Raw genomic sequence first — 23,047 nt, 5'->3', positions numbered from 1 at the left:
GAGAGAGTAACTGTCTCATCTTCAAGAGCATGAACCAGCACTTTGTCGTCCAGCGGTGCTATTGACTGTGAAACACAGCTCTCTGTGAAGAGAAAAACATAAATGAATGAAGAAAAAATAAATGAAATGAAGAAAAAAAATAAAAGGAATAAATAAATAAATAAAAATTCACAAAAAAGTTTGCGTCCTTTTTTCTTCTAAAAAAAAAACAAACTCTACCTGATTAATCACTGATATTCCATACACAAACATCACCACATTTTCAATGAAAACGGAAAAATGTATTTCATATAGTTATCACTGTAGTTAATTACACATACCTGTTAAGACCATAAAGACAGTGAGACAGCACAGAAACATCCTGATGGTTCCAGTGTTCAGATAATGAGGAGAGATTTGGTGCTATTGTTCAAGCATGTAAAGACTCCTCCTACATTTGTCAGTGGATCTGTTATTAGAATAGAGCGCAGATCAGGAGAAGAACACAGTTCTCTCATTTCCCAGCTAACAACATTATTTATATTTCTTTTTTAAAAAACTGTAAGTTGTCTTTTTTCACTCTTTGTTCTCTGCATCTGGTTTTTGTGGGCTCTGTGTGATTATACTCTTAGAAATTTCAATTCAAATATGTATTTGATGTGATGATGACCTATGAATGTTCATTAGAGATTTTAAATATGCCTCTCATTCAAAGTTTTCATTATTGTACATCTATGCAGTAGCTTTGCTCTGCTCCTTATTAAACCTACCTGTTAAAAGCTGAATATCGCGTTTGCGCTGCATGTAATAAAATGAGAAACAGACGTCACAGACCAGCTGAGAATACCACAGTTAAACTGCAGTCTAAGGTTCTATATGTTTGTTTTACTTTGTCTCTCACTTCAGCTGCTCCTTACAAATGCTGAGCCCACCTCAATCCAGCAAATCTAGAATAAACCTGCCCTCTTGTGGTAGACTTCCATCATTACATCTCTGCTTGTTACTGGTTTTCTGTTATGGGATGGTGGGGAGGCGGACCCAAGTGCAGAAATGAAAACCAGTGAGAAAGAGGACTAAATAAATTTACTGGGGCAACGGAGTGCGTGTTGGGGACGATTGAGGTGACCCGGAGCCAGGCTTGAACCACCGCTGTACTGACGGGCAGTCCATGGAGTTAACGCTGACGACGGGTAAAGCACGGGTAAAGAGCTTGTTTTTGGCTTTAAGCAGCTTTGAACCTCCGGGTTCTCCGGTTTCCTCCCACAGTCCAAAAACATGCAGTCAGGCCAATTGGACATGCTAAATTGCCCCTGGGTGTGTGAGTATCTGCCCTGCGATGGACTGGCGACCTGTCCAGGGTGTATCCTGCCTTTTGCCCGAAGACTGCTGGGATAGGCTCCAGAGGTGAAATACCTCTGATTAACTTCAAAATCCTTCATTAATGTTCAGTGCCATCCAAGTAAGGATGGTAGTGCAATTAACTTTCTTTTAGAAACCAGTCTTGAATGACTTTGGCTGCATTTTTAGGGTTGTATTCTCCTTTTATATGGTACGTCCAGGGACATCACTCAGTCATGTTTCCTTCAATGCCATGAATATGTACCATTTACATATCATGATGCTCCCACCTATGTACTTCACTGTAGCACACAAGCAGGAGTGTAGCACCAAAATTTATGCCCCAAACACATTAATATGTCCAGCCACCCCGTCCCTTCCCCAAAGCAAATAAAATAAAGAAAGAATAGTATTTTTGGGGCATGGTCAGTAGCTGTCTGTGAGGAGGATGGCTGGTTTGACTGAGAGGCGGGTTGAATAACTGTCTCTCTCCCTATTAATATGCTCTTCTTTCCTCAGTAGAGAGAGCTGGAAGAGAGGAACAGAGGCAGCAAAGAAACCTGACATCTGAATGATGAGCTTAGCGTGAAGGATAAGATTAACACCAGACTCTTACAGTTATTTAGTTATATATGAGAGTTTTACGCTCCAAGCGTGGCGTGTTTTGTGTTCCATTGTAAATAATATAATAAAATATCCCTGTGCCTCTATGACTGCTTCTGACATACACATATTTTTACATTATTTCTTTATGTTGTTGGTTGGTTTACGTTTAAGGGTTAAATGACAGCATAATGAAATAATACAAATGTGCTTCTAGTCATCAGTCTTGCTGTACTTTAATAAGGATTACAATTAAACTGCGACAGAATGACGCAGACGCTCGGAGATAAAAGGGGAACGAGAGGCTTTACTAGTGCAAACAGAATCCACAATCATAGTCAGGTAACATGCAATGGTCAAATCTAGAAAAGACAATATACACCAAAACACAAACATAACCAGGCGAAAAGTCCAAAAGGGATCAGGCAAAATGTGAGTCAAAAAACAAGGCAAAATGGGTCAGAACAGGAATGAACAGTCAGAAATAATGTTCAGCAGCTCTGAAAAGAAGCAATACCTCACAGTGAGACCATCTACAAGCCCAGGCTTTAAACTAAACTAATCAAAGAAGAACAGGTGTTATTGATCAGTACTCTGGGGAACTGGAGCGCTGACTGGAGCGTGAGAGTGAGGCTGGAGTCACTTTGCATAAGTTTCATATGAAATATGAAGTGCCACTCATTTAAAAGGAGATCCACAAATCCAGAAGCTACAGATGATCTGAGAATACCCACAACTGAACTGCAGTCCGATTTCCTCTCATGGCTGTTTTACTTGGTCCCTCATTTCAGCATCTTTTAATGAATAACTCACTTCACTCCAGCAAATCTAGACTAAAGCTGCCCTCTTCTGGTAGATTCCCAACACACAAGGCATCCTGCAATGAGCTTTTGTACAGTGTAGCTGGGTTTCCTGTCACTGTGGGCTCCATGGCACAGTAGTAGAGTGCAGAGTCTGATACTGCAGCAGAGGAGATTGAGAGTGTCCAGTTGTTGTTATTGTCTGTAGCATTCAGGCGTAAGAAAGTAGGATCTGCACGGGTCACATCAGCTGATCCTGGATATTTCAGCAGTAAGTTCTCTGGTCTGTATCCAGTATACTGACGATACCACTGCAGACTATTAGGAGTAGTACTATATTCATACTTGCAGGAGAGAGTAACTGTCTCATCTTCACGAGCATGAATCAGCACTTTGTTGTCCAGTGGTCCTATTGACTGTGAAACACAACTCTCTGAGAAGAGAAAGTCACACAGTTTGCACCTTTTTTTCTTCTTTAAACAAAAGTTGACTTGCCAATCAACCCATCTTAACACATAAACACACATCACCACAATGTCAGTCACAGAAAACACAAACATGTATTTCATATAGTTGTAAATGCAGTTAATAACACACACCTATCATAATCATAAAGACAGTCAGAGAGCACAGACACATCATGGTGGTTCCAGTGTTCAGATAATGAGGAGAGATTTGGTGCTACTGTTCAAGCATCTAAAGACTCCTCCTACATTTGTCAGTGGATCTGTTATTGGAACAGAGTGCAGATCAGGAGAAGAACACGGTTCTCAAATTTTACAGCTAACAAAATTATTCTTTATTATTTCTTTTTAAAAGCCAATGAACAGTAAATTGTTTTCTTTTCACTCTGTGTTCTCTGTATCTAGTTTCTGTGGGTTTTGAGTCGTCAGTTTGCCGATAATGTAGTTTGTTAGTTTGCATATTTCACTCTGGACAGTTTCTCAAACCTTGGCCAATATTGAGCAGCTTCGGTCACCATATGACACTTAAGAGACTGAAGAGAGGAGCAGCTCCAGATTCATTAGCATGGCCACCCTAACCACAACCTGTAAGTAGCACCAAGAACATACTTTGTATGCAGACATCAGAGAACAAATTAAAATACAAGTGCAGGCACTTTACAGCAGTTTAAAATCTATGAATTCTCCAGTACATCCAGTGTGTTTCTACAGAGATTGCATTACTCTGTGCTTAATGTTATACATCTCAATGTTATACGTCAATCAGTGTGTCTCAAAAACCTGAACTCTAACATCTAACATCTAACTCTAGACATGTCCACATATTTTTGTCCATATAGTGCATACGTTCATGTGTAGACTCTGTATATGGCAATTTTGTCTGAAGTACATGCTACATATGTAGATTGCACACATTACCATCATATATATAGGACTGTTTGCATGAACCTGCATTTTGTTTGTCCAAAGCATTAACCACAGTGATAAAAATATAGAGCTTTGCAACGGTTTAATGTTAAATATAAACTGTGACTCAATATAACCTTAAAAGAGAACCAGAAATCCAGAAGCTACAGATCTTTTGAGAATATCACAACTGAACTGCTGCCTCAATTTCACTTACGGCTTTTTTACTTTCTACCTCACTTCAGCATCTTCTAATGAAACACTTCACTCCAGCAAATCAGATTCACTGTTTTATTATTATCTGTAATATGCAGTCGTGGGAAACGTGGCATCGCATAATTCACAGATTTTGCTGCTGGCAATATCATCAGCAAATATTCTGGTTTGGATCCAGGATACTGACGATACCACTGCAGACTGTTTGCAGTACCACTATATACATACTTGCAGGAGAGAGTGACTGTCTCATCTTTACGAGCATGAACCAGAACTTTGTTCTCCAGTGGTGCTATTGACTGTGAGACACAGTTCACTGTGAAGAAAACACACACATTACCACAATGTCAATCACAGAAAAATGTATCTCTTATAGTTACTGTAGTCACTGTAGTTAATAACACACACACACACACAAGCATCATCACGATGAAGTCAAAAACAGATAACAAGCATGTATTTCAAAAAGACATAAGTAGTTAATAACACATACCTATCATGACCATAAAGACAGTCAGAGAGCAAAGAAACATCATGGTGGTTCCAGTGTTCAGATAGTGAGGAGAGATGTGGTGCTACTGTTCAAGCATGTAAAGACTCCTCCTACATTTGTCAGTAGATCTGCTATAAACATGAGAAGTTATTTAAATTTGACTCCTAAGAAAATGACTTTTTTCTGAGCCTTCCTCATTTCACATTGTCCTCTCTGTACTTTGTTTCTATGTTAAATTCATGGATGTTTAATTCTAATGTATATTTGATGTGGCTAATGAATGTTCAAGTTTTTGACTGACTTTGATTATGGCTTTGATTATAGCAGATTTTATTTTATTTTTTTGCCATAGACACAGTGTTTAGGTGCTTTTTAGATGCTTAGCTTACTTTCAAGATACATTCAACTAAATCTCTACTAAATTGACCATAATTAACCCTAATCCTAATCCTAACCTTAACCCAACCCAACCCTTACCCTGGTCATAGCCCTAACCCTGGTCCAAATCCTAATCCTAACCCCACCACTGTTAAAAATCTGCATTTGTAGATAATCTATGACCATCCAAATAAAGTGAGAATAAAAAACAAACAAACAAACCAAAAAAGGTGTATTATACTCATAAATAATAAAATAAAACTCCAATTCTCCAATTTATTTAGCCAGGCTGACAAGGCAAGGTACATCAGGTTATCAGCAATATGTCTCTGTGACACAAAGTAACCTACAAAGTCAATATTACTTTACCCCATAAAGTGTCTTGATCAACCTGATATCAGAAAGAAACAATATCACCTTGCAAATGCTAACAACCTTTATCACATGAGTTTTTCCTCACATTGGAGTTTATATTAGATATACATTTATAATGGATATATTGAAGTTTATGTGGAATATTTATAATGGGAATTTAGGTGTTATGTAGCCTTATGAACATTTCCCTACAGTAAAGTGTTACCAATTTTACATAGATAATATTATTTGGTTTTGTAGCTATAAATATGAACCACAAAGAATGCATTCATATAGATAAACAAATAAATATTTAAAAAAAACAATTGATAGAGAAAAAATGTTTCAAGGTCATCTTGTTGAAATTTTCATCTGCTTCCCAAATTCAATTTCTTGACAGATTAAACTCTCCTCTAATGTCCTGGAACATAGCTCCATTTATGTTTTCTTCAGTGATGTGCAATGCACCAGTACAGTTTGCATAGCAACAGCCCCATATCATTACGCTACCACCTCCATATTTCACTGGAGGTTCAGTATTTGTGGGGTCATACGTGTTTTCTGTCGCCAGACATGCTGAGCTGAATTTTTCATAAATGCTTGTATGCAAATTTTAGGCCTGCATCTCTGTGCTGCTTTTTGAGCTCAGGATTTTTTTTGTGGTTATTGTGCTTATTGTTCTCAATGTAACTGTCGTTCCTGCTGCTTTCAGGTCATCCTGAAGCTCTTTTTGAGTGAGTGCTGCCTTCTTTCTTACCTTCTTTACCGTTATTCTGAGAGTGTGCTCTGAAATTTTGTATGCCACACCTGTTCATTGGTTGTAACACTTTGACCAGTATTTGATGAAAACAGTACAAAGACAAGACAAAGACAATTTAATGTTTGATCTTATCAGCTACATGGTATTTAGTTAATAGACATCAATCCTGAAACTCATGCCTGCAACTCATTCCAATACAGTTGGAATAGCAATATTGCTGGGGGAAATATTAAAAGAGCATCAGTCATGCTTGGAAAAGGAGCACCCAGTAAATGCTGAGTCCTTCATGAGAAACAGTTGAAGCTGCCCACTTTGCTAACATTGTCTGCATACGTTTGATCTAAAATGAGATCAGATCTTAATTTAGGTTATAAAACCCTGTTTCCAAAAAAGTTTGGCCACTGTGCGTAGTGTGAATAAAAGCAGAATGCAATTATGTGCAAATCATTTAAACTCTCTATTTAATTGAAATTAGTACAAAGACAACATATAGTTTGGAGATAAAGCCAGAGAGGCCAGGTTGAGATGGTTTGGACATGTGTTGAGGAGGAATAGTGGATATATTGGGCAAAGAATGTTGGAGATGGAGCTGCCAGGTAGAAGGAGAAGAGGTAGACCTCAGAGAAGGTTTATGGATGTAGTGAAGGTGGACGTGGAGATGGTTGGTGTGAAAGTAGAGGAGGCAATGGATAGGGCAAGATGGAGGCAGATGATCCACTGTGGCGACCCCTAAAGGGAGCAGCTGAAAGAAGAAGAAGAAGAAGAAGAAGAAGAAGAAGAAGAAGAAGAAAAAGAAGAAGAAGAAGAAGAAGAAGAAGAAGAAGAAGAAGAAGAAGAAAAAGAAGAAGAAGAAGAAGAATAATAAGAAGAAGAAGTACAAAGACAACATATCATATGTTGAAACTGAGAATATTTTTTGTTTTTTTGAAAAATATATGCCCAATTTGAATTGATGGCAGCAACACATCTTAAAAAAAGTTGGGACGGGGGCATGTTTGTCACTGTGTTGCATCACCTCTTCTTTTCACACCCGTCTTTAAGCATTTGGCAACTGAGGAGACCAACTGCTATAGTTTTGAAAGACAACTATTTTCCCATTCTTGCTTGATACAGTATTTCAGCTACTCAACAGTTCAGGGTCTCCTTTGTCATATATTTTGTTTCATAATGTCACCAAATGTTGGTGACATGGATGACAGGTCTGGACTGTAGGCAGGTCAGTTAAGCACCCGGACTCTTTTACTATAGAGCCATACAATTGTAATACATGCAGATTGTGGGTTTGGCATCTTGCTGGAATAGAAAGCATATGTTACTCCAAAAGCTCTATATATCAGATATAGATGTGTAAGTCATCCATGCCATGTGCACTAATGCACCCCCATACCATCACAGATGCTGGCTTTCGAACTGTGTGCAGATAACAAGCTGGATGGACCCGCTCCTCTTTAGCCTGGAGGACGCAGCGTCTCTGATTTCCAAAAAGAATTTCAAATTTTGATTCACCAGTCAGGACTTTTTCACTTCACTTTAGTCCAGCTTAAATGAGCTCAGGCCCAGAGAAGGTGGCTGTGTTTCTGTATCCTGTTTACATATGGTTTCTACTCATGGTTGAAGCTGAAGTTGCTTTGTGGTTGCAGTGGCAAACTGTGTTTGATATTATGTCTTTAGTATCTTTAATAAAGTCTATTTTAAAAAGCAGACTGTGTTCACAGACAATGGTTTTTGAAAGTGTTTTTGTGATTTTAACTCCAGAATTATGTCTGTTTTAAATGCAGGGCCATCTGAAGGCCAGAGGTGGCGGCCAGCTGGTGTTAGTTTTTGTCCATTTTGGAACAGCTTTGTGAAAGTCCACTCCCTAATCCAATAGAAATATTAGGGGAGAACCTCAGGTATGGTATTCATGCAAAAAGTCCAACATAACCAAGTTCAAACAGTTATGTAAGTGAAAATAGGTCAAGATTCCTCCAAGTCAATGTGCAGGGCTAATCAACATTAACAGAACAGTTTGGTTGAAGACATTGCTGCTCAAATGAGTCACACGACTTACTGGAAGCAGAGGATCACATACTTATGCCAAAAGCATTGCATGTTGGGTTACTTTGTTCAAAAACTGAATAAAAAACATCTTCATTGTTGGTGTTATCTGTTTGATTATGCTATCTGTTACCACTGTTATGACTCAAATGAAGTTCTGATGATATTTTAGGTCACATTTATATGGAAATTCACAAAATGCTAGAGCATTCACAAACTTTCAGCACTGTGTTTTGATACTACTCCAGTTGCTTTCTGCTTCTATTAACATTTGTCAAAACATATTAATACTCCATTTACAATAACTCATGTATCAACCCTATTTGTCTGTGTATTCTCATGAAGAGAGATACAAACTACATTTGTCAGCGGATCTGTTATAAACACAGAGGAATGTAGATCAGGAGAATAACACGATTCTCTAATCCCTATGCACTGAACTCAATTCAGCAAATCTAGATTAAACCTGCCCTCTTCTGGTACATTTCTCTCATCACATGTCTGTGTGTTACTGGTTGTTTCAGTGGCTTAAACACAGTCCTCAAATGTAAACCATTGTGTGAAACACTCCATGTCAGTTTGACACAGAATTCAAGTATTTAAGCAGATGTCTGCAAGCACTATGCACAGCTGTCTTCAGCTGGTTCAAAATGTATTGAAAAAAGCTTTGGAGATCAAAATGGATTATGTGGTGAAGTGGAATGTGCATCATATTCTGTGGTAGAGGGTCACTCAAATCCCCTGATATAGTTATATTCAGTAGGTAGTCCAGTTTAGATGAGGGATATTGGTGATACCAATAAAACCAGTACACATTGCCTCTGCTGTAATGGCAGGAGAGGGTTACAGTGTCACCCACTGAAACCTGCTTTTCAGTTTCCAATGGACTGATCGAATAAACTCTGATATAAAAGAGAAAAAACATTTTAAAATTAAGCCGAGACTCTAAATCTAAAACCACTGTAACCAGGTACACAGAGTTTATTTTGCTATTTTGTTTTTGAGGTGTAAACTGTTAAGTATGTGATCGTATAAAGTATATATGTAGATGTGTATTACATACATACCTACAAGCAGTATCAAGACAAAATTAGCAAATGTCAGCATGATGGGAGATCCTCTGTGTTCAGTGACTGAAAACATGGCATTGAAGGAAAATTACAGTTAGGTCAGTGAGCCGCAACTTGCCCCCATTTTCAAAGCATTGATGATGTTATACAGTAATATTCAAAAGTCCGTTCACTTATTATTTTCCACTTAATATGGCCATTGTCAAGGTACAAATAAGTTATTAATTTTTCATGGGATTTGTCAGAGAAGATTAGATAGAAGATTATCCACTTGCATGAGAAACAGTCCATTCAAATGCAAATATGTCAATAAATCAGTTTCCTTCTGACTTTGCGGGTAACTGTATGACTGTAGTATTATATTGAAGTGTCATTTTGACCTAAAATATTTTACTAATAATGGCATTAAAAAAACTTCTTACCCATTATTTCATTGAAGAGCCTGGCCTGAAAAGGCTTTAAGCACAATAGGCATGAGAGATTATGTGATTATGATTATATCTAACACAGTATTATGTGCTAGATATAGTTTAGATGTCAAGTTAATTGTAAATAATCATTGCAAATTCACCTTGATGTTTATTTTCATGTTGTAGATGCATGTCTATGCATTGCATCAGAACATTCTTCAAGAAGGCAGAGACAGAAATGTCTGTATTTAATCTTTGATAATGAAAGAATGGGGCATTAAGGGCATTTAAGGAGGCTTTGCAGATGTTCATTTGTAAACCAGTATGAGCTTCAGCAAGATGATGCTTGCTCTCCCAAGCAGAGAGCATGGAGGTTGAGGAAGCTGAAAGTCTAAATATAAAAGCTCCCACTTCTGAAAAAGGTGGTAAAATTGATTGGGAGTCATATAAAATGTTTAACGTAGTGTAGCTTAGTTTCTTGTAACTGGATTGCAGGGCACAACAGAAGAGTATGATACTGCAGCAGAGGAGATCTCCAGACTCACTTCCATAGCAGTTTATGAAGTATGATGGACAGTCAGGCACGAGGTGTTTCAGCCTTAATGATACATTCAGTGGATTGACCCCAAAAACTCTGGTCTTGATCCAGACTTTTGCTGATACCAGTGGAGACTGTAAGCTGAATCATCATATGGACAGTGTGGTTCTGCTGCCTTCACTCATGTTGACAGTCTTACCTGTAAAGATATCACAGCACTATATTCTTGCTGTCAGAATATCTTTCATCTCCAAAAATAATAACTTTACAGGAGAAGGAAAAAACATTCTTAACTTATAATAGATATTAATGAAATATTAACATTAACATTTTTTTCCATGAAATTGTGGAGCATTTCTATTGGTATGTTCAAAATAAAATGTTCACATGACAAAGTGTAACTGGAATGTTGAAATAATGCAACAAAAGAAAAAAATAAACAACAAATATGGAGATGTCTTAAGTACCCAAGACACATTTTCATCAAATCTATTTGTTTGTGTAGTTTGTGTTTATTTGCTGAGAAAATTGTTAATATTTGAATAAACATAATCTATAGAATATTAATTAATAATGATTATATATAAACAAATAAATAATACTATAAATAATAAAATACAATAAATAGTGATTTTATGGATGTTAGTGTGTTTGTTTAACCATTTTCAAAACTCTCCTCGAGGAAGCCCAGTATTACAGTATTATATGTAGTTAAAAAGCAGCTCCTGGTTTGACCAATCAGTGCTTCATTAAATTGTACTCATGATGTAATTGATGATATTACCAAGTCTGGTGGCTGTGAAGGTGTCAAGGAAAAATATTGACCCAAGAAATTCCTGTTACTTTTTATTGTTTTTATGCTTACTTGAATTATGAGTATGAGTTTATTCTAATGTATATTGTGATAAACTCATTGCTGAGGCAAATTGTTTAAAAATTTGCTTACATGCCTAAAACTTTCATTCAGTACTGTATGTTTTCTACATGACAGCAAAAATAAATTATTTAGATATTTAAAGACATAGATAGATTGTATGCTCTTCTTTAAGTCTGAAAACAGAGATGAAGAGCAGCATGATTGTTCTGAGTGACAGTTCAGGTCTCCAGCATCAGACATTAATAGCTGTGTTGACTCTCTGATGTTGTATGATCTGTATCTTAACACTTGTAGCTCCACCCACTCCTAGTTCACAATGAAGCTCATGCATCTCAACTCTGATCTTATTTCATCTGATCATGCATTGATTGGCTGGCAAACAGAGCAACACCTAAAGCTTCTGTGGAGATGAAAGAATGTTCTATAAAGTCACTTGACTTTGATGTCATACTGCTGGACATCAAGCTAAAATACATGAATGTGTCAAGTCACACAGAGACAAAGAAGCAGAAGATCCACTTTTATAACAAATCACTTGTAAACACTACTGTATGGGTTTCAGTATGACTCGATGGAAAATACTTGTACTTTACTGTACTTCTGGATTATTTTTATAATATATGTTGTTTACTCTAATGATGCAAAACATTTAGTGCATTTGGCAGACACTCTTATCCAGAGCAACTTACAATTTGATCATTTTTTACATAAGTAGGCAAAGGTAGTGTTAGGAGTCTTGCCCAGGGACTGTAGTGTGCTTGCTCAGGTGGGGGACTGAACCCGTCTCCAGCGTCAAAGGCAAAGGTGTTATCCACTACGCTACACCAACCACCAAAACACCTGTATTTTCATTCAGTTTAATTTCAAAGAAAAAACGATAAACTTCCAATTTTTTAATTGTTCATTTTCACCTTCAAAATATTCAAAGGAATCTTAAAGAGCATGAGATCTTTCTCTTTTTAGAGTGTACTCATGCTGTGCATGGTTGCCTTTTACCACACTCACACACAACTGCATTAACAAGAGCAACATTTGACTACAGACCTATTACCAAATGCAAAGCATCCTCCTGCAGTAAGTTTTTGTACAGTGTAGCTGGGTTTCCTGTCACTGTGGGCTCCAGAGCACAGTAGTAGAGTGCAGAGTCTGATACTGCAGCAGAGGAGATCAACAGATTCACTCTACTTCCATTCACTTTGGCATCCAGTCGAGGGAAAGGAGGGTCTGCAGGGACTACACCACTTGCTCCTGGATATTTCAGCAGCAAAAACTCTGGTCTGGATCCAGGATACTGACGAAACCACTGCAGATTACTCACTCTACCATTATACGTGCAGGAGAGAATAACTCTCTCGTCTTCAAGAGCATGAACCTGTGTTTTGTTATCCAGTGGTGCTATTGACTGTGAAGCGCAGTTCACTGTGAAGAAAAAAAAATCACGAAAACTTTGCATTCTGTCTTCTGCAAATTTATTTTAAAAGTATCACTTCCATTCAAACAACTTATCACTGATACACTATACACTGTTAGAAAAATGATACCCTGCATAAAATGTGTACATGAGGTCCATACAAATGAAATATGTCACATCAGATGAAACTCATATTATGGTTATGTAACATACTTCATTCATTTGGAGGCAATGTTTGGAATACGTTCATTTAAAGCCACCTTAATGCAACCTGTACATTGTTTATCAAGGTACAAACAGTGTAAATATATCCTCAAAGGTACAACAATAATTTTAATGTCCAACTGTGCTCTTTAAATACACTTATCTCAGGTGAAAGATGTGTATTTGTACCTTTCCATAACCTAATGTTTTAGAACAAAACAATACAAAGAAGGTGCCTGGACTTTAAATTTAATTTCAATGGAATATAATACAATTGTGTTCCCTGTTTAAAGTTATTGATGATGCCTCTTGAGGGGTCTACCACAGTGACAGTTTAGTACATACGTATCACCACAAAATCAAAAACAGAAATGTATTCAACATAGAAATAAATATAACTAATAACACTTACCTATCATGATGACAAAGACAGTCAGAGAGCACAGACACTTCATGGTGGTTCCAGTGTTCAGATAATGAGGAGAGACTTGGTGCTACTGTTCAAGCATGTAAAGACTCCTCCTACATTTATCAGGGGATCTGTTAGAAGAACAGAGGAATGCAGATCAGGAGAAGAACACAGTACTTTTTGGTTACACTATGAATAAAGATGTCTAGGGGAACCTATGAACAGATAACATATTGTAATCATAACCGATTGTAATTTATTCATAAGACAATAAACATGGCTACATATATTTATAAAAATGTATCATTTCATATCCATATTCATTATGTGTTATTAATGTTAACCTAAATAAAATCTAAATATATTCTGTTTATACCATGTTATATTTCATCAAAGGAGCTCCCAGCTTCTAGAGTGCAATATGACTAAAAACCAGCCTATTGATAAACAGAACATCCCTGTTATTATGGGTATATATTGTTTTTTACAGACATAGGATATGATAACTACAAAATAAGAGCTTGTAAGTTGTATTTGCCAGTTCTAAGCAAACTGCGGCGTAGTTTATACAAAAGTCTGCTCCAATATTTTGAGTGAGGCTTTATGTTGAAGAGTAATTACTGAGTAATTCACTGAAACTCTGCCACATGTAAATTAAAGCATGTCTTACAAGCTTCAAATGTCATCTTATAACCATGTACATGATTAATTATGAATGAATTATAACACTGTATGAACATGTTTATAGATGCTCATACACATAGGATACAGAAAAAGTGTCACCAGTTATGAATGGTTGTGGTTCCCTTGTTTCACTTTGTCCTCTCTTTACTTTGCTAGTATGGAAGTTTAAAGAGTAATGTATATATGATGTCATATGACTGTACAACTTATGCCTCTGATCCAGATTAGAATTTTGTAGATCCATGCAGTTTATTTGCATAGACACTTTGCAAAGTCAGACTGTTGTGGAACTTTGTTCTGGTCTGACTGGACTGACCTTTTAAAGATGTTGATAAATGTGTCAGTATGTGCTGAACATATTAAACGGAGAAATAGAAGCCAAAGACCATTTAAGTTTGCACATTAAAATAGTCTCAGATTTTTATATTATTGTTTTACATGGTCCTTGATTTCAGCTTCCACTTGCAAATGCATAACTCACCTCAATCCAGCAAATCTAGACTGGATCTGCCCTCTTTTGGTAGACGTCCACCATTACATGTTTGTGTTACTGTTTGTCTCAGTGCTGATTTGTTTGATTTCACATTTTCAATTATTTCACAAAATAATCAATATTCAAGCAGAGTTTTGCAAATGTTCAGTACAGTTGTGTTCAGTTCGTTCAGAGATGTGTTGAGAAAGTCTTGGAGATCAAAATGGATGTGTGTTGAAGAGGAATGCACATCATACTCGTCAAAATTTCTGAAAAGCTGGGATCTAACATATTCTGTAGCATTTAGCCTGTTAGCCATTGATGAGCCACTCCTGGTTCTCCTAAGAATTTTCTTCTTCTGATTTAGCAGCACAGCAGCTGGAAAAGGGAACCATAATGGGTCTCATGAGTCTGACACAATACAGCCCTGTGAACCATTTGGATCTACAGTGGAAACAAAGCTACTGTGAGCACATTATGTGGTGGATGGTGTTGTCTGAATACATATTTCCATCCTTTCCTTTAACGTCGTCTTACAAAAGCATAACTAAACTGAATCCAGCCAATCTGCCCTCCTCTGTTAGATGTCCATCATTACACCCAGGTGTTAATCAGCGCTAACTGTTCTGCAATAAAATCACAGCTACAGGAGGTGACAAATGAATATATCCTAAACTGGGTCAATGTATCTAATTTGACTCATTATGAGATTGTTGTAATAATATAATCTTATTATTCAAACTATTTCTTCATGTCAGTGAAGCGTTTTATTTTATTGGCAGATAGTTCAGCTTGTCATGTTAATGTTAATTGTACTTATTGCACAAGAAATAATGCTGGAAATGGATGAAAAGGTCATTGCACAATGTAAATGTACATGGGCTCATATATGTAGCTTAACAAAATATGAAGCTTCATCCTCTTTTTCTGCCCCTTGTTCTTGGATGAGAGACCCAACTGACATTGGCAGTAATGTAAGATAAACCAGAGAGTTTATAGACGGAGCTGAAATGACCATATTATTTTAAGACAAACTGTTTGTAGTAGAGATTAGATGGCTCCTCAAGTAGTCATTTGCAATACATGGCAGTGCTTGAATTAAGTTACTGCTCTTTGCATTAGTACTGGCACACTCAAAAAAAAAAAACTATTTATGGCCATCATAAACATTAAGCAAATATTTTCCATAAAAAAAAACATAAAAATGTACTTTACTTATTTATATACATTAGAAGCAACCCAATTTGGATAAATCAAAAAATGAGTTAATGGAATTGAATAAGACTTAGATTGTACCACTAAATCTTATTAGGAGACTATTGCTTGTGCAATAGTAACAGGAAACACATCATCAACCAGGAAATTGCTTCAGCTGTCATGGTGGACATGAAATGACTCTTTTCAAGAGACCCTTATTAGTCCCACAACAGGGATATTTCACTTCCGCAATCTAACCCATCTGTGATGTGAAACACCACATACACACTAGTGAAGACACACACTAGGGGGCAGTGAAGTGAATACACTTGCCCAGAGCGGTGGGCAGCCCTATCCGCAGCATTCGGGGAGCAGTTGGGGGTTAGGTGTCTTGCTCAAGGGCACCTCAGTGACTTACTATCAGCTCAGATCTGGTCACAAGGCTGGTACTTACTTTTAATTTTTACTGTTTTTGATCATATATTAATGTTTCATTTGGCTTATTTTGAGAGATACTCTAGATAAACACCAGAGAACCTTACTAGGTCTGCTGTCATGTTAACCGGTACAAAAGGTAGATTAAATAACCAATGGCAGTGATTTATTGTGAAGCAGTATATAAAGATTAATTCCATTAATATTCAATAATTCAATTAATATTCAATATCATTAGCATGAGAGCTGCACCTCAATAGGTATATTGTGCACATAAAACTTTTGCTTTAATTAGTAATTCAGTTGCCAGTGAATAGAAATTCAAATCCAGGGGATTTGATCACAGCTGAAATATATAAACATGGGTCTTGTAATGTGACTCAGCAAATACTATTTAATGCAGTTTGGACTACAATAAATGTTTGTGAATTTAACATGTATTATCATTTATTACATTTACACAGTCTAAGTAATTGTGCTGCGAATTCTGAAGGTAATATTAATTAGAAATACATGAATGGTATGTAAAAGAAGAAACATACCATTCATCCATCCATCCATTTTCTGTCTGCCCTGCGATGGACTTGATGACCTGTCCAGGGTGTATCCTGCCTTCCGCTCGATAGGCTCCAGCACCCCACCCCCCTGCGACCCTGAGGGAGAAGCGGCTTAGAAAATGGATGAATGGATGAATGGTATGTAAAAGAATTGCATAAAGTCTACATGCACTTAAATTAAATGGTATTTAATTCATTTAGGTTTGTTGAATATTATTGAGAAACATAAATTATAAGTTTTAACTTTTGGGCTTAAGTGTAGAGTCAAAAAATTACACATTGAGGAAATCTGTCAGAAAGTTGAAACTGAACTTGTAAATGATACGTCCAACATGAAAATGACTCCAAAAGAATGGCTCATGCCTGCATATGACTTATCAAATTAGAAATTAATAGCAGTGTTGTCTCTCTATTGTTGTGTGTACTGTGTCTTACCACTTGTAGCTCCAGCCACTTTTAGTTCACAATAAAGCTCACACATCTCAGCTCTGATCTCATTTCTTCTGATAATGCAGTGACTGGCGGGCAAACAGAGCAACACCTAAAGCTCCTGTGGATACGTGTGAATATTCCACAAGGTGACTGTGATTAATGACTATGGTGTCATAATGCAGGACATCAAAGTACAGTTAAAAAACATGTCTGTGTAGTAATGACTATGATGTCCTAGTGCAGGACATCAAAGTACAGTTAAAAACATGTCTGTGTAGTAATGACTATGATGTCCTAGTGCAGGACATCAAAGTACAGTTAAAAACATGTCTGTGTAGTAATGACTATGATGTCATGGTGCAGGGCTTCAAAGTACAGTTAAAACATGTCTGTGTATTAATGGCTATGATGTCATAATTCAGGCCTTCATAGTACAGTTAAAAACACGTCTGTGTAGTAATGACTATGATGTCATGGTGCAGGGCTTCAAAGTACAGTTAAAACATGTCTGTGTATTAATGGCTATGATGTCATAATTCAGGCCTTCATAGTACAGTTAAAAACACGTCTGTGTAGTAATGACTATGATGTCCTAGTGCAGGGCTTCAATGTACAGTTAAAACCTATCTGTGTAGTAATGACTATGATGTCATAATGCAGGACATCACGATACAGTTAAAAACATGTCTGTGTAGTAATAACAATGATGTCCTAGTGCAGGGCTTCAAAGTACAGTTAAAAACATGTCTGTGTAGTTATGACTATGAAGTAATAGTGCAGTGCTAGAGTCCATTGCAGGGCAGACACAGACAGTCACTCACACCTAGGGGCACTCTGTTTATACCAAGTTATATTTTATCAAAGGAGCTCCCAGCTTCTAGAGTGCAATATGACTAAAAACCTGCCTATTGATAAACAGAACATGCCTGTTATTATGGATATATATTGTTATTTACAGACATAGGATATGATAACTACAAAATAAGAGCTTGTAAGTTGTATTTGCCAGTTCTAAGCAAACTGCGGCATAGTTTATACTAAAGTCTGCTTCGATATTTTGAGTGAGGCTTTACGTTGAAGAGTAATTACTGAGTAATTCACTGAAACTCTGCCACATGTAAATTAAAGCATGTCTTACAAGCTTCAAATGTCATCTTATAACCATGTAAATTATTAATTATGAATGAATTATAACATGGTATTAACATGTTTATAGATGCTCATACACATAGGATACAGAAAAAGTGCTACCAGTTATGAATGGTTGTGGTTCCCTTGTTTCACTTTGTCCTCGCTTTACTTTGCGAGTATGGAAGTTTAAAGAGTAATGTATATATGATGTCCTATGACTGTACAATTATGCCTCTGATCCAGATTAGAATTTTGTAGATCCATGCAGTTTATTTGCATAGACACTCTGCAAAGTCAGACTGTTGTGGAACTTTGTTCTGGTCTGACTGGACTGACATTTTAAAGATGTTGATAAATGTGTCAGTATGTGCTGAACATATTAAACGGATAAATAGAAGCCAAAGACCATTTAAGTATGCACATTAAAACAATAGTCTCAGATTTTTATATTATTGTTTTACATGGTCCTTGATTTCAGCTTCCACTTGCAAATGCATAACTCACCTCAATCCAGCAAATCTAGACTGGATCTGCCCTCTTTTGGTAGACGTCCATCATTACATGTTTGTGTTACTGTTTGTCTCAGTGCTGATTTGTTTGATTTCACATTTTCAATTATTTCACAAAATAATCAATGTTCAAGCAGAGTTTTGCAAATGTTCAGTACAGTTGTGTTCAGTTCGTTCAGAGATGTGTTGAGAAAGTCTTGGAGATCAAAATGGATGTGTGTTGAAGAGGAATGCGCATCATACTCTTCAAAATTTCTGAGAAGCTGGAATCTAACATATTCTGTAGCATTTAGCCTGTTAGCCATTGATGAGCCACTCCTGGTTCTCCTAAGTCTCTTCTGATTTAGCAGCACAGCAGCTGGAAAAGGGAACCACAATGGGTCTCATGAGTCTAACACAGTACAGCCCTGTGAACCAGTTGGCTCTACAGTGGAAACAAAGCTACTGTGAGCACATTATGTGGTGGATGGTGTTGTCTGAATACATATTTCCATCCTTTCCTTTAACGTCGTCTTACAAAAGCATAACTAAACTGAATCCAGCCAATCTGCCCTCCTCTGGTAGATGTCCATCATTACACCCAGGTGTTAATCAGCGCTAACTGTTCTGCAATAAAATCACAGCTACAGGAGGTGACAAATGAATATATCCTAAACTGGGTCAATGTATCTAATTTAACTCATTATGAGATTGTTGTAATAATATAATCTTATTATTCAAACTATTTCTTCATGTCAGTGAAGCGTTTTATTGTATTGGCACATAGTTCAGCTTGTCATGTTAATTGTACTTATTGTACAATTGGATGAAAAGGTCATTGCACAATGTAAATGTACATGGGCTCATATATGTAGCTTAACAAAATATAAAGCTTCATCCTCTTTTTCTGCCCCTTGTTCTTGGATGAGAGACCCAACTGACATTGGCAGTAATGTAAGATAAACCAGAGAGAGTTTATAGATGGAGCTGAAATGACCATATTATTTTAAGACAAACTGTTTGTAGTAGAGATTAGATGGCTCCTCAAGTAGTCATTTGCAATACATGGCAGTGCTTGAATTAAGTTACTGCTCTTTGCATTAGGACTGGCACACTCAAAAAAAAAACTATTTATGGCCATCATAAACATTAAGCAAATATTTTACATAAAAAAAAAAAACATAAAAATGTACTTTACTTATTTATATATATTAGAAGCAACCCAATTTGGATAAATAAAAAAAATGAGTTAATGGAATTGAATAAGACTTAGATTGTACCACTAAATCTTATTAGGAGACTATTGCATGTGCAATAGTAACAGGAAACACATCATCAATCAGGAAATTGCTTCAGCTGTCATGGTGGACATGAAATGACTCTTTTCAAGAGACCCTTATTAGTCCCACAACAGGGATATTTCACTTCCGCAATCTAACCCATCTGTGATGTGAAACACCACATACACACTAGTGAAGACACACACTAGGGGGCAGTGAAGTGAACACACTTGCCCAGAGCGGTGGGCAGCCCTATCCGCAGCACTCGGGGAGTAGTTGGGGGTTAGGTGTCTTGCTCAAGGGCACCCCAGTGACGTACTATCAGCTCAGATCTGGTCACAAGGCTGGTACTTCCGTTTAGTTTTTACTGTTTTTGATCATATATTAATGTTTCATTTGGCTTATTTTGAGAGATACTCTAGATAAACACCAGCGAACCTTACTAGGCCTGCTGTCATGTTAACCGGTACAAAAGGTAGATTAAATAAACAATGGCAGTGATTTATTGTGAAGCAGTATATAAAGATGAATTCCATTAATATTCAATAATTCTATTAATATTCAATAGCGTTAGCATGAGAGCTGCACCTCAATAGGTATATTGTGCACATAAAACTTTTGCTTTAATTAGTAATTCAGTTGCCAGTGAATAGAAATTCAAATCCAGGGGATTTGATCACAGCTGAAATATATAAACATGGGTCTTGTAATGTGACTCAGCAAATACTATTTAATGCAGTTTGGACTACAATAAATGTTTGTGAATTTAGCATGTATTATCATTTATTACATTTACACAGTCTAAGTAATTGTGCTGTAAATTCTGAAGGTAATATTAATTAGAAATATATGAATGGTATGTAAAAGAAGAAACATACCATTCATCCATCCATCCATTTTCTGTCTGCCCTGCGATGGACTTGATGACCTGTCCAGGGTGTATCCTGCCTTCCGCTCGATAGGCTCCAGCACCCCACCCCCCTGCGACCCTGAGGGAGAAGCAGCTTAGAAAATGGATGAATGGATGAATGGTATGTAAATGAATTGCATAAAGTCTACATGCACTGAAATTAAATGGTATTTAATTCATTTAGGTTTGTTGAATATTATTGAGAAACATAAATTATAATAAGTTTTATCTTTTGGGCTTAAGTGTAGAGTCAAAAAATTACACATTGAGGAAATCTGTCAGAAAGTTGAAACTGAACTTGTAAATGATACGTCCAACCTGAAAATGACTCCAAAAGAATGGCTCATGCCTGCATATGACTTATCAAATTAGAAATTAATAGCAGTGTTGTCTCTCTATTATTGTGTACTGTGTCTTACCACTTGTAGCTCCATCCACTTTTAGTTCACAATAAGACTCACACATCTCAGCTCTGATCTCATTTCTTCTGATAATGCAGTGACTGGCTGGCAAACAGAGCAACACCTAAAGCTCCTGTGGATACGTGTGAATATTCCACAAGGTGACTGTGATTAATGACTATGGTGTCATAATGCAGGACATCAAAGTACAGTTAAAACATGTCTGTGTATTAATGGCTATGATGTCATAATTCAGGCCTTCAAAGTACAGTTAAAACATGTCTGTGTAGTAATGACTATGATGTCCTAGTATAGGGCTTCAAAGTACAGTTAAAAACGTGTCTGTGTAGTAATGACTATGATGTCATGATGCAGGACATCACGGTACAGTTAAAAATATGGCTGTGTAGTGATAACTATGAAGTTATAGTGCAGTGCTTCAATGTACAGTTAAAAACATGTATGCATAGTAATGACTGTGATGTCATAATGCAGTGCTTCAAAGTACTGTTAAAAACACGTCTGTGTAGTAATGACTGTGATGTCATAATGCAGTGCTAGAAAGTACAGTTAAAAACATGTCTGTGTAGTAATGACTATGATGTAATAGTGCAGGGCTTCAATGTACAGTTAAAACCTGTCTGTGTAGTAATAACAATGATGTCCTAGTTCAGGGCTTCAAAGTACAGTTAAAAACATGTCTGTGTAGTTATGACTATGAAGTCATAGTGCAGTGCTAGAATGTACAGTTAAAAACATGTCTATGTAGTAATGACTATCATGTCCTAGTGCAGGGCTTCAAAGTACAGTTAAAAACACATCTGTGTAGTAATGACTATGATGTCATAATGCAGGACATCAAAGTACAGTTAAAAACATGTCTGTGTATTAATGGCTATGATGTCATAGTTCAGGCCTTCAAAGTACAGTTAAAACATGTCTGTGTAGTAATGACTATGATGTCCTAGTGTAGGGCTTCAAAGTACAGTTAAAAACGTGTCTGTGTAGTAATGACTATGATGTCATGATGCAGGACATCACGGTACAGTTAAAAATATGTCTGTGTAGTAATAACTATGAAGTTATAGTGCAGGGCTCCAATGTACAGTTAAAAACATGTCTGTGTAGTATTGATTATGACGTCATGGTGCAGGGCTCCAATGTACAGTTAAAAACATGTCTGTGTAGTATTGACTATGAAGTCATAGTGCAGTGCTAGAATGTACAGTTAAAACATGTCTGTGTATTAATGGCTATGATGTCATAATTCAGGCCTTCAAAGTACATTTAAAAACACATCTGTGTAGTAATGATTATGATGTCATAATGCAGGACATCAAAGTACAGTTAAAAACATGTCTGTGTAGTAATGACTATGATGCCATAATGCAGGACATCATGGTACAGTTAAAATATATGTATGTGTATTATTTATTGAAGCCTCATACCTTATTAAACATTACTACATATAGTATATATATATTACTCAAGTATTATTGATATAAAATTCCTGCACTTTCATTCAGTTATATTACTAAGAAAATATATTGATATTTTAGACAGTAGGTGCTTATCTACAGCCAGGTTTTTTGACAATGACCATCATAATACAGAGGAACCTGATTCTAGATCAGTCCTTTAATGAGTTATTCTTGAGTTACAGTTTAAGTGGTAACTTAAAGCTTGACAGCTCCTGTTCTAAACCAAAGAACTAAATTTGGACTCCAGACATGTCTTGGCTGAACATCGACATCTAGGGGAAGTGGAAACTCTATATAAAGTGTACACAATATAAATAGCTACAGTAACTCCT

The 23,047-nt window shown here is 36.7% G+C and overlaps 1 gene segment (V, D, J or C); it reads right to left on the bottom strand.

Annotated features, from left to right (window-relative positions):
- Nucleotides 1–12,259: 12,259 nt before the first annotated feature.
- Nucleotides 12,260–13,298, bottom strand: LOC119264975. The segment is given in 2 exon segments: nt 12,260–12,642; nt 13,251–13,298. Coding segments are annotated over 2 exon segments (426 nt in total).
- Between the last annotated feature and the right edge of the window lie 9,749 nt (nt 13,299–23,047).

This window comes from Pygocentrus nattereri, chromosome 2 (genome assembly GCF_015220715.1).
Source record: "Pygocentrus nattereri isolate fPygNat1 chromosome 2, fPygNat1.pri, whole genome shotgun sequence".
Classification (NCBI taxonomy): Eukaryota; Metazoa; Chordata; class Actinopteri; order Characiformes; family Serrasalmidae; genus Pygocentrus; species Pygocentrus nattereri.
This window is presented reverse-complemented; position numbering and strand designations above follow the sequence as displayed.